Genomic DNA, 12,941 nt, shown 5'->3' on the forward strand with positions numbered 1-12,941 from the left:
ACACCTCAGACGGCACCGGTGCCCCCCGCAGATGGCCCAGCGAGGGGATTCCCCAGTCTCCCATCTGCCCAGCAGTGCAGCTTGCGTGCTGCTAACGCGAACCCAGCTGGGGCGGCCTGTGCTGACCATGTGCCGCGAGGAGCAGCGGCGGGGAGGGCGATTAGGGAGTGGAGAGTCCTGCGGAGTCGACCCCCCCCCCTCCCAGCTGGGCCTGATTGACTGGAGCTTCATCTTCCTAACGGGCTGGCAGAGCGCCGGTCGACCCTGAATCCTCCGCATTGTGTCTGTGCCCAGCAGCCACTTGGTGCTTCCCAGTGACAGTGTGCACTGCAGCGAGGCCGTCCTCGCTATGCTTATTTAGAGTATGAATGTTTATGTCTCTCCAAATAATCTACATTTATGTGGCACGAATTATCCACATAGATGATTATACTTGTAACTTGTGTATACTTGTGATTATACTGTAACATTTACAATTTAACCTGTACTATAAAAGTGTCTACTTTTAGTTTAAATAATATTTTTTTATATTATCACTATATATATTTTACAATACTTTCAGTCTGAACAAGCAGGCATCTCAGTGCATTCAAACATTTGTTTTGCACATTCAAAAATGTCTTTATCAAATCTGCAGGAGCAAAGAAAGTACTTATGGTCTTGAAATACGGAGAGTGAAATCTGCCCGTCTTATATACTTTGGGTCAGAGCTGATGTCCGCAGGAGCTGGAGCTGGGTGCCCACAGCTTGGAGCGAGAGGTGCTGTCCGCACTGTCCACACTGTCCGCACTGTCCACACTGTCCACACTGTCCGCACTGTCCACACTGTCCGCACTGTCCACACTGTCCACACTGTCTGCACTATCCACACTGTCCGCACTGTCCGATCCAAGCACAGGCTGAGGCTGTCAGATGGCTGTCCGTCAAATCAACTGGGAGCAGGAGATAATCACTTTTAAAGTGGTTAATTGAGTGTTAAGAGGATCTTGCTTCTGCCCAAATATAATGATCTAACAGACTGTGGTTAGACCCCCTCCACTCCATGGTTATACACAGAATGACGACAGAGCTGAAGGTCTGACCCAGGATTAACCTTTTGCTACAAAAGGCATTAGGTACAAAGAAACAAAAAGATATAAAGCCATCATGAGTGGTTAATTCTGTGCATGTACCTCAGACAAAGGAAGCAAGAGAATCTCATTTTCATGCCAGTCTAACACCTGGAGCACTTCAGTGTCATTACAACCTCATGATTCAAATAATCAGTTAAATAAAGGGGAAGAAGCTATTACCTTTGCCACCTGACCATCATACTTGACCTGCATCTTTGATTTTAACAAATCCAGTCGTCCCTCTACATCCTGGTGCAAGTGGCAGCTTAACCCTATTAAAGTCTGTTTAAATTGTAGAATGGGCAAAAACCTAGATTGGTAAAATTTACATGTCTAGGCAAGTAGAACACGAATGAATGGAACGTAACAGTGCAAATTGGGATGTACCAGGCAAACCTTACTTTTGTCAAAGTTGGCTAATGGAGAATAAAGTTATATAACTTCGGAGGAGTTTAAGAATGTCGGTGTAATAACCTTGTTCACAGATGAAATGTACTCGTGCTTCTGTAAACAGAAATCCTGTGCTTCAATGAAACTACATCTGATTGGCTGAAGAAATGTGGACCAGCACTTGGTGGGGGAGACAAAGGCAGACATGAAGCTCCTCTTGGGGAGGTACTTACACAGTAGTGGGGAAAAACGCATTTCAGAATGCCTTCCAGTGGAGGGCACAGTTCAGATTCTGCTTGCATTGGGAAATCCCAAGTAACCCAAACCAACACGGGCTACACAAAGCCAATCGAAACCTTAAAAACACATCGACAAAGGCTTTGCATTAGAATCACACATTTATTTGTAAGAGTCAATTTCTCGCGAGTGAACACATTCCTGTTGAACATACTGATTGTACAGGGCAGTGAATTTATTGTATTAATTGCAAACTGAGAACAATAATGTCAATGAGGTGAGGCGAGATCCTCTGTGGTTGGATGCTTTCAAAAAAACGGAATGTTTGCATTCAAAAATAGATTTTAAATACATCTAATCTGTTATAAGTATTAATGCATACAAAATGTGTAAAGTCGGGAGTCCTTGAGTCGTGGTGCAGCAAACTTCACAAGGTCGATGAGATTCTGCCATCTTCGTGCTGTGAGGAAAATCGTACATTTTCCACGTAGAATCAATGACAAGGACTCTATTCCATTAGCTTTGCTTCTAATAAGAATGAAAAAAAAACTACCTGTCTTATCAGGTATTTCACTTCTGCCGGTACATTCAGGTTCTGCAACCTGTGACACTGGTAACCTTCACTATTCTTGGAACTAGCTTCCCTACCCTGACTGTTATTTACAGTATGACAGTTATCCAGCATGAAATCTAAGGCCTCAGAACAGGAGAACGCTGCTGTCATTATAAATATCCGAAGCTCTATTAAACGACAGCCACTCCAGTGTTGCCTTGTAGCTACGTCCCAAATCGGTCCCCGATGTCAGAAACAGGGAAAAGCATGGTGTCACCTATGAAACTCTACCTGTGTCCTAAGGTATCGTCTTTCCAATTCACTATTCAGAAAGAGCCAAAAATCAGAGTTTAATTCACGAATGGATAAGAGCTTCTTCCCGGCGTGACTTTAGCTGCAACTCATGGTTTGTCACATTGGCTGCCAGGTCTTATCCATGCACTGGACGTGCTCCTTGGCCCTCAGCCTCAGTGCCGCGATGCTGGAGCACCGCTGGTCCACGTCCTCCACCGGGTATTTGTCAGCGAAGGCGGCAGGACACTGGTAGGGGGGCGGAGCCACCGACTGCATTCCTTGCGCCATGGCGGGGGGCGTGTTCAGGAAGCTGTGGCCGGGAAATCCCTGTGCCACCCCCATGAAGCCGGGAATGCTGTGCACGGGCGTGGCACTGGACAGTGGCGAGGTCATCCAAGGGTCCAGGGGCAGTGAGCTGGTCACTGCGCCGACGCCGCTGTGCACGGCCGGCCGGCTGAAGGACAGCATGGGCGAGTCGTGCAGTTTCACTGCGCTGGCGTCCATCTTCTCCTGACGTCGCCACTTGGCTCGCCGGTTCTGAAACCAAACCTTGGAAGGAGAAGCAGGCAGAATAAGAAGACTGGAGACTGTCCAGCATCTTACAGAAATCTGCAGCAGAAATCTGGCTGGTAGCCAAGGACCGTCAGTATAGAGAGACATGGTCTTCAATCAACACCCTCAACAACCTCTATCACTCAAAGCACCTAATTCATTTATCAATCGAGCACCATGTTTATCTATTTTATCTGTTCAATTATTTAATTGTATAGTAAAACCTGAACCTTCTTAATGTGTTTTAATCTTAAACAAGGGAATTGTACAAGAAATGCACTTGTACTTTTGTACCTGTAAATATGACAAATAAAGATTTCAACTCAATTCAATTGTATCAATGTATTTTTATTGTGGAGATGATCTCCATATCAAATGGCTTCCATATCTTCACCACATCCTCCAACGGCCTTTCCTAAATGACATCCTGACTTCTTACGGCTGTCCTGAGCATCTCCAGCCGCCAGAGAATAATCGGATCTGCAGGCTCATTTTAACTCAGAGACACCTGTAGCACGTCCCCCGGCGTGAACCGGAAAGTAGGTCTTTAATGCCTCCCTAAAGGCATCTGGCACACAAGCCTTACGTAAGAGTCCTCTGTCTACTTCAGCATGTACAAAAACATGGTATTAGATTCAAGCCGCCTACAAAGGAGAGTGATAGTGTCACATCACATGACCTGGCCACCTGAACTAAACACAGCAGAAATGGTTTGGTTTGATCAGTGAAGAAAACGCGGCCAATGAGAGCTCAGCGTATATGTGGGACCCCCTTCTGGAAACGCATCCCAGGAGGCCACCTCATGAAACTGGCATGGAGGAGGCAATAGGGGCAGCCAGTCCCTGGGGCAGCAGAGGTTAAGGGCCCAATGGTGGGATCATTCTGCTCACCCTGGGATTTGAACCGGTAGCCTGCTGAGTCTCGACACAGGGAGTTGCCCCCCAATAAAATTAAATCTTTTTTGGTCAGTGTTTATTTACATTTATGTTTTATAGTTTTGATGTTTTTATGCATGTTTTACAATGTGGCGAATAGTATAAATAAACTTTTCTATGGGTAGGGGAGTCCAAACTTTTGCCTGGTCCTGTACATGGAGACCCTAGGGATGAGGGTGGGGCTGGAGCGGTCCTACCTGCACGCGGACCTCGGGGAGGCTGACCTTCATGGCCAGCTCCTCCCGGCTGTACACGTCCGGGTAGTGGGACTTCTCGAAGGCCCTCTCTAGCTCGTGTAGCTGGTAGGTGGTGAAGGTGGTGCGGTTACGTCGGTGCTTCTTCTTCGGCGGCTCCTCGCTCAGGCCGTCCGGGGACTTGCTGTCCGCGTCGTCGTCGCCCCCCTTCAGCCCCCCACTCGCCTCCCCCTCGCACTTGTTGGAAAATAGACCCAAGTCTGCGAATCGGACAGAGGTTAGAAGAGTTACTTCTGAAGTATTGCCATGGTAAGATCACAGATTCCTAAACGGTAAATGGCAGCAAGCAATAAAATAGTACCAGTCAATGTGCTGGATAGTACTGAACCAGTTTGGACTATAACATGTTTAAGTTAATAGACTTGGCTCTTAAAAAATGGTTACATTGAGGTATATAAGTCTAAACATGATGTCACTTGTTGGTATTCAGTCTTCACTGATTTATTCTCTAAGCGATATATTTGATTTATAGATTGATTTATAGGTTTCAAGGTCTCGTATTTTCCATGTAGGCAGCAGAATATATAGTGCGGGGGGGGAGAATGTTCTGACACGTCTGAACATCACGGTCAGGAATTTGGGTCCAGTTGCACTTATGGTACTCCTGCTATCTGGGTTTGTTTATATTAAAGCCGAACGAGGTGGGAAATGCAGGCGGGAGAAATTGTGTAAGCAGGAGCGTAACTACAGATTCTGGGCCCCCTGACAAAATGGCAGCATGCCCCCCCCCCCCCACTATCACGTCTCTTTCACGTACTTAGGGCCCCCTGTAAAATCTGCCAGGTTATCCATGACCCTGCTGTGCCCCTGTGTGCAGAACTGCACACTTACCCTGGAAGTCCGACTGAGCCGCACTCTCCCGCAGAGAAGGGGGGTGTCCATAGATATGAGCTGGTCCCTGCTTCCCCGGATCGCCCAGGGGCCCGATCCCCGCCTTGTGCTGCTCGGCCTGGTTCAGCAGTGGGTCCTGGTCCTTGCTGAAGCCCAAGATGACATCGATGCTGTGGACGCGGCCACCCACCGATGCCCCCCCACCTTTCACCATCTCGTGGAAGTTGGTTGGCGATAGGCAGCTGTCGTCCACCATGCTCACGGTATCCAGTGACAAATGCATCCGAGATCTCTGAGTCACTCTCCTCTGAGAGGAAAATCCAAGGGCAGCACTGTGCAGGCAAAGAGCCTAAAAACGGATCCTCTCCTGCATCAAACGTCAAATGTCAACTTCGGCAGGAACGCAAGAGAACAGCCCATTCAGGAACGGACTAGGGATGAAATAAATATGCTTTTCTTCAACTTTATGGTCCCATGAAGTACCCCAACATCTTGGGGAAAAAATGAAGAAAATGTTTACTAACCAGACATTATATGACCGAATTGCACATTGCTATACGTACCAACACAGAAATGATTAAAAAGAAAACGCAGACACCTGCTACATGTAACATAATCCTGTGAAATACTAAAACTTGCCGAACAAAAACAGAATCTGTAGACTGAGACCGTTTAAATTCATCAACACGATTAATTACTGAAAACAAGTGACGCCACAACTGAAAGGCATGACAAATGCTTTCAGTTTGCTAATACACGGTCGCGGTTACGGCTCAGTAAGCGCTGCTTGAATCCCTCCAGAGCTTCTGTAGTCGGTCCGTTTTGATGGAGGCCCTTCCGGAGCGGGACCGTCATCTCTATACCGTGTATGTGTCTTTGGATAAGCGGATGGGTGATGGACGCCATGGATAAAAAATAATATGCACTTTTTAAATGTATTTCTTTAATTATAAACGTGCTGGTTACACCAGCTTGTAGTAGCTCACTTATTTTATGTAATGACAACACAGTGCAAACATAATAGCATAATACACCGTGTAATATTTACCTTGCGATGTAATTAAATCGTCTGATTTTAACTTTGGTAATAACAGCCGGCAGTCTTACATGTTAGGCGATATCGAATGTGGACTTTCAATATTGTAATCAGAGACAACGATCAGAAATTGTCCAGCACGAGCCCACCGACGAAACCTGCAGCCGCTCGCGCCGGACTCTGTGTGATACAGCCTATTAAGCATTAAACGAAAAATTTAAATTCAGTATGAATGTGATGCAGCACTATGCTCTACAAATAATACGATAATAAGAAGTTATAATAAAAATGTCAATAAAAGTTATGTTGAACAACAAAATCAGTGCAACACCTAAAACTGCATACTGCTGTACAAACGGTTAAATTTAAGCGATACCGCATATTCACCAAACGAAATACCTTCAAATGTGTCAGGTTTTAACTTTTTTTGCTGCCATAAGTAAAAAAACACAATTGTCTCCCTTAAGTATCACGAACCTATTTTATATCTCTACTAAATTTCTGTTTTGTTTCAACACTGACTGTTAATAATCACGATTTTTTTTGGTCTTATTACCAATTTCAGTTACGCACGCATATAAGCGCATTCATCAGACTGCATTTTTTATCCTTAGGTACATGTTAATGACTTTTTAAATTTCTTTAACTACCTATACTTTTGAACGGAGTGCCATAGCAAAATATTTACCCAGTTACTGAAAACAAAGCTTTCGACCTTTCGGCTACCGACAGAGGCTTTTACTTTAAAAGACTGCGCTATATTGCGGTGCAACTTCTTTATATTATTAAACTATAGGCTACTTAGTATTATCATCGAATTACTACCGTTTTAGTTATGACGTCAAATAATTTCTTAACGCTACAGTTTATACATCAGATACGACTTTTTATATTTGTTCATTTTAAATCTACCTTTGCTTCTTGTTTTTTTTGGAAATGATTATGTGAGACATACCTATCAGGCGCGGATCCTTGCGGGAGTTGTGCGGTGCGGCAGCCCAGTAGCGCTAATGTTGAGGCGCCGTTTGCGCTGGCCCTTTGAATGACAGAAAAGCCTGTCGGGCTTCTCAGATTCCGCTGAGAACCTTGACGGTCTGATTGTTATTCCAATATCTATTTGTGTTCCTATAAACAAACGAATAAACAAATATAATAGCCATAAAACTGGTATACAGTGAGTCAATGATTGTTTTTCGCCCTTTTCGTTGAAGTTCTTTTCAAAATCGTGCAGACGGCAAAGGTACAATGAAGAATGAGCGTAAAGCGAAAGGATTAAAAGGTTTATTAATTGGAATCCTTCCCCTTTAAGAATGACTGACAATTGTTTTCTGGTCAAGTAATTGCTCTAAATGTAGCTTCCATTCACGCCACAGGAGGAGGCCGGGGCTAATGAAGCCCGTACAGGACTTTCTTTCAAAATTCTATTGTTTTTAAGACAAAGAAGTTCTGCTGAAAGTTTTCGTTAATCCCCTCATTATTCCAGCGAGAGAGTATATTCAAAAAGACCCGCAACTTTCGGCAGGAGCAGCTCTCTGTTTTATGATAGTACAAACCTCGAAAGTGGGCTGCAGATCATTAGACTTTATTTCCAGGTATGACTAAAACATTATTTTCTGAAGTGAAATACTGAATATAAACAATAAAGCTTCCTAATGTCATTCTGTTGACAAATTTCAACTGATTAGTAGAAACAGCAGAGATGGTTTGCAACTCCACTAATAAAATGCATGAAGAAAGAAGCGAAATTAAAAAAAGTAACTCTGCCTCCCTTTAGACAGATCACTTATCCAAGCTTATTCAGAGTGTTCAGTGCATTCAATGCACCGGCACCGCCCGCCCAAACAGCTAAATTAAATTCAGTGTAGAATATGCGTGTAGTACTTCAGAGACAATTACCGGAATTGTTATAGGTCTACTACTGGGTGAGCCGAAGAATTTTATCTGCAATGAAAAATAACACAAAAAATCTTTAAAAATATATAAAATGCCAACGCCAGTTATATTTAATGAACAAGTAACCTGAAACTTAAATTTAACACATATCCACACATATATTGGCTAAGAAAAAATAATAAAACTAATACACTTGAAGAAAATGACTGCAATGAAATTTCCCATGTACTGGGCACATGGATAATAATTCTCACAAAATAATTTTCACGAATAATTCTTTTTGAAAATGTCATCGGACTGTTATCGTTATTACATCATTAATCAGATTTTTACAAACAAAAACAGATGTTTATAGATATTTTTATGTCACGTTGCAGTGTTTTAATACTATGCTGCAGATATTCAAATTAAAATAAATTACCATTTGTGTACCTGGCACAGTTTTTAATATGTCGATCATTTAAATTGGGCAATTTATTGTCCTGGCTAATTCCATAAAAATGTGTACCAATTTGTTATGAATTATAAACCGAAACAATTACCAAGATAATCAATTCACGAAGAATGATCTCATCCCTGTTTAACAGCCAATTAAGGTTTTAGCTCTGCTTTTATTAATTGCCATTAACTTAGCTGCTGCTAGCGTGCATCCTGTATAACCGAGAAGACACACAGACTGAAGCAGTTAGAAAGATTACCGTTAGTTTTTATGTTTAGATATTTACATTAATGAAAACATTTCTGCAATATACAACATGGCAAATCCAAAAAGCGTGACAATGAATTACATTTATAGAGGCAGTGTGTATATGTTTGCGTGTATGAATAAAAATAAACACCTAAATACATTTAATTAGTTTAAGATGTCCTGTGAAAATAGTATGGGACATTCTTAGGTCTCAACTTAGATGAAAGAGGTTAGTATCTCAGTGATCAATCCAGCCATCAATGAGGCTAAATACTTCTCGGGAGATTTCCTCTGACCTCAGAGAAATGTAAAGCTACGTTTAAGAAGCTCTGAAGAATGGTTTTAGGAAACTTGGCATGGCAAGAAAAAATAAAAATGCCGCAATCCTAAAGACGTATTTGGACCAAAACAATGCAGTGAATAATACTGAAAACTCCAACGTAGTGTTTTAGTATTAAGGACTGTGGTATTTTATGTCATTTATTTATTTATTTGATTGTTTATTGTTTTTTTTTTTTTTTTTTTTGCTGCAATAGAGCTTTCTATGAGGAAAAAGAGTATACATTTAATTAATTATAAAATGGCATAATCTTACTGCTACGTTTAACTATGCCTGTTAATTTTCAGTTGAGGAAACAGTATAGATTTGTCAGGCAGGCAGTCATGTGGGTTCAGGCATATCTGTCCATTATATTTCTATGACTCATGTTGCCTTGGATACTGGATAACAGTAGAGCACTTAGAGTGACGGTGACGCTGAACTGCACTAAGACCATCACCAGCTGTTTTATTACACACACACACACACACACACACACACACACACACACACACACACACACACACACACACACACACAGCCTGAAGTGGTCTTTTTTATTTTTCATGCCATTAAAGTTATATTTAGTTATTTCTTAAATACAGACCTTGACTTATACTTGTGTCATCTATAAAAAAAAATGATTTTTTTTTTTTTATTTAAATTATTCTTTTACTTGAAAAATACCTAAAAGAGGTCACATGTAACCGGAAACTGCTATGAACTTTTCACACCACTGCATTTCGTACTTTCCACGTCGTCTTGCCAGATAAAATTGGTGAACGCATCTAATGAAATCTGAGACCATTCCTCCTTGAAGAACCTCTCCAGATCTCTCAGATCTCCAGGTCCTTGGACCACGCTTAGACTACCCTCTTCAGCTCCCCCCACCAGTGTTCAATGGGGTTTAAATCAAGGCACAGGAATGGCCAACAAAAGCTTCATTTTGAGGGCAGTGAACCATCTCGTGTGGATTTGGATCCATGCTTTGGATCATCTCGCTGAAAGATCCTGCATGATTCACTGCCGCTTTGGAAGAAGAACCTGTCCAAGATGCGGCAGATCCACCACCTGGCTGCATCCCTGTAACATCTCACGAACACCAGAGCCTTACATTTGAGGTGTGACATCAGTGAAGGGTTTGCTGGAATGGAGGTGGCAACTAATGGTAGTTTTAGAGATGTGTTAACCCTAAGATGAAGTCAGCCGCTGTGATTGTCCTGTGATGCTTTGAGAATATTGTGCTTCTCTATCCATCCTTCTCTCAGTGTTTGTGAAGGCAAAGCAGGTACGCATCCTCTTCCAGACAGATTAATCACAGCTTCAGCAGTTTAAACTTCTTCATTATTGCTCTGGTACTGGTAAGTATTAAGTGTAAATTTAAAGTATGCAGCTACTTTTCATGTCTTCACTTGATTTACGTAGGTCAACAACCATTTGTTCATGTGTATTCTCTGGTCTTACCCATGTTGATGTAGCTTGGTCTGTGTGTTACGTCATTCCTATATGCTCCAGAGGAAAGAACGTCAAGTACCACCGAATCAGTTTGGTTATGAGGTTTTTATATATATATATATATATATATATATATATATATATAAAAGTCTCTCTCTTTTTTAGAGAAAAAATGGTGCATTTAGGTGAGGATATATTTTCTTTGAATAATTTTGAGCAGTATCTTTCGTAATTTCAGTCTACGATCAGGCAAATGGACAAGAAAGACATTTTTTCATAGCATTCTTGTTAATTTTTGACAGGAGTGCCAATAACTCTGCACGCCAGAAAATTATACGATAAGCATCCATTTATCAGATAACTGAAAGCCTGTTCGCTGTATTAACTTTCACGGGTTTCTTCTAGGAAGAAGCAAAGAGGGTAACAGGATGGACAACAATGCTTAAATTCACCAGAGTGAAAAACGTCACAGAGAGTTAAAGTAGTGATGAAGGATAGCAGCCCCTCCACGGTAGCAGCATTCTGCACAGAGTTGGCTCTGCTTAACCATAAATAATGTTCGCTCTGCTTCTGCCTGGCTATTGTGGCGTGCAAACGGCACCTTAAGCTTATAAGCCGGTCTCATCGCAGGCAAGCAGTCTGCCCCCACGCTCGGGACAGCAGGACGAAAGGTAAGATATAGGGTAGCTTTCTGAGCTCCTTGCTCCAAACTTAGGTTCGCTGTCAGACTTAAGTGCCGTGTTTTGTTAAAATAAACCATGCCTGAGTATTAAATAAGGTTTTCACGTCGCAACGTAATGAACAAGTTCCTGCATTTCAGCCAGATGAAAATAATGCAATAATAATTCAGACAAACCTTAGCTAAAGAATTGCATTAGACATATTACACATGCTACTTCTGAAATGCGTTTATATTAAATTAATTGCTCATATGAATAAAATCATTCTAAATTAACAACAATAAAACGTAAAAAAACTATTATACAAAATCGTTTGCCGCTTATTTTCACAATTAAAGACGACTGCGGTAGAGATGCAGTGATCATTAAATGACTGGAATAGTTAAGCGCGGGGCGGTTGTGGAATAACGATTAAAAAAGATAAGCCGGAGCAAATAGTTAGTCCTGGCGTAACGTCGGAGCAGAGAACACGCTTTTCTTACCACCTACAGGTAACTGCCGTTTGATGGCGCTGTCACTGATGATAAATTGATTTATGCTCTGAAAGCAAACAAGCAAGTTAGTTGGTTATATGGCGATATGCTTACTGTACTTCCCTGCTTGTTTGCTCATTATCCTAATTGAGAACAAATTGGTTAAGAAGGTACGGCATAGCTATCAATCTGCTTAGTTTTATCAGATGACAATATAAGCCCCCCGATCCTATTAAGGAAAAAGCTGCTAACGTCTAAAGGCGCTGTGTCAGCTTACTGGGGCGGGGGGGAGGAGGGGGGGGGGTAGGGGGTAAAGAAGGGGAGGAAACACGCGTGATGCCCCGCCCTGCCCATAAGCCTCCTCTGTCCTACCGCCTTATTCCTCATCACACACTTCTGACACAGTGCCTTTTATTACAATTATTTACACTAGCTTCCATTTACATCTGCCGTTATTATTGCAAACTGTATAAACTGGAGCCTCATCGTCTCGTCTCACTCTGCATGTGTTATGTATTACGAGGCAAGGACGAGGGATGCATGCAAAAGAGATAAGGAATGGGGTAAAATAAAAGGATTTAATCAGCAAACGCCGGGGCGTAACAATCCACAGCACTACAATGACAGAACTTGACGTGGACGTAAATACACAGAACTAACGGTTGATAGATCACTGGGAATCCACACGAGGTAAATGAGGGGGCGTGGCACAGGAGGATCGTACTAGCAGGTCATGACATTGCTGAGATGACAGTAAAGTTTCCTTTGGCTTAAAAAGGGTCCGCTTGCTTTCAAATGCCTTGAAAAACGTTCCCATTTAAGTTAAGGAAAGGGGAGGTTTTAATGATTTTTTATAATTAATTCTTTATAAATTAATTTTGAAGAACATACTTAGACCTTTGAAAAGTTGCTACATAATTCATTATTTCTTTTCTGTTATATTGACACCTACGGGGCGTGTCTTCTAGATGCGTCACAGTGTCTCACTTACAGAAATGAGACCTTTATTTTGGAACATAGGGAAGCGCTCCGCGTGCTCTTATACTATAAGGGAAATAAGGATCAGGGTAATAAGCTTTCGGTCCGATCTAATCTGAGGCCAGCGGTACCTAGGTGTCGGGGGCTGATAATTATCCAGTGCTTCTTCCTCGATGTAAAATAGAAATAGTGCCAATAATACCTCTTCACACACACACACACACACACAACAACAACAACAACAACAACAACAACAAAAGA

The 12,941-nt window shown here is 42.1% G+C and overlaps 1 protein-coding gene across 1 annotated transcript; it reads right to left on the bottom strand.

Moving 5' to 3' along the window:
• Positions 1–1,881: 1,881 nt before the first annotated feature.
• Positions 1,882–7,652, bottom strand: LOC125708952 (retinal homeobox protein Rx1-like). The gene is made up of 4 exons (XM_048976906.1): positions 7,150–7,652; positions 5,159–5,649; positions 4,271–4,527; positions 1,882–3,135 (listed from the first exon to the last, which is right to left on the bottom strand). Exons 2-4 carry the CDS (start codon positions 5,439–5,441, stop codon positions 2,704–2,706), a joined length of 972 nt encoding a protein of 323 aa, XP_048832863.1. The 5' UTR covers positions 5,442–5,649; positions 7,150–7,652; the 3' UTR covers positions 1,882–2,703.
• Positions 7,653–12,941: the final 5,289 nt, after the last annotated feature.

The sequence above is a fragment of the Brienomyrus brachyistius genome, chromosome 15, assembly GCF_023856365.1.
Source record: "Brienomyrus brachyistius isolate T26 chromosome 15, BBRACH_0.4, whole genome shotgun sequence".
NCBI lineage: Eukaryota > Metazoa > Chordata > Actinopteri > Osteoglossiformes > Mormyridae > Brienomyrus > Brienomyrus brachyistius.

Coding starts and splice junctions, on each gene's coding strand:
- LOC125708952 (XM_048976906.1), bottom strand. CDS start 5,441: ATGCATTTGTCACTGGATACCGTGAGCATGGTGGACGACAGCTGCCTA. Junction 4,528..5,158: donor GGCTCAGTCGGACTTCCAGG/GTAAGTGTGCAG, acceptor TCCGATTCGCAG/ACTTGGGTCTATTTTCCAAC. Junction 3,136..4,270: donor TCCCCGAGGTCCGCGTGCAG/GTAGGACCGCTC, acceptor TCTCCTTCCAAG/GTTTGGTTTCAGAACCGGCG.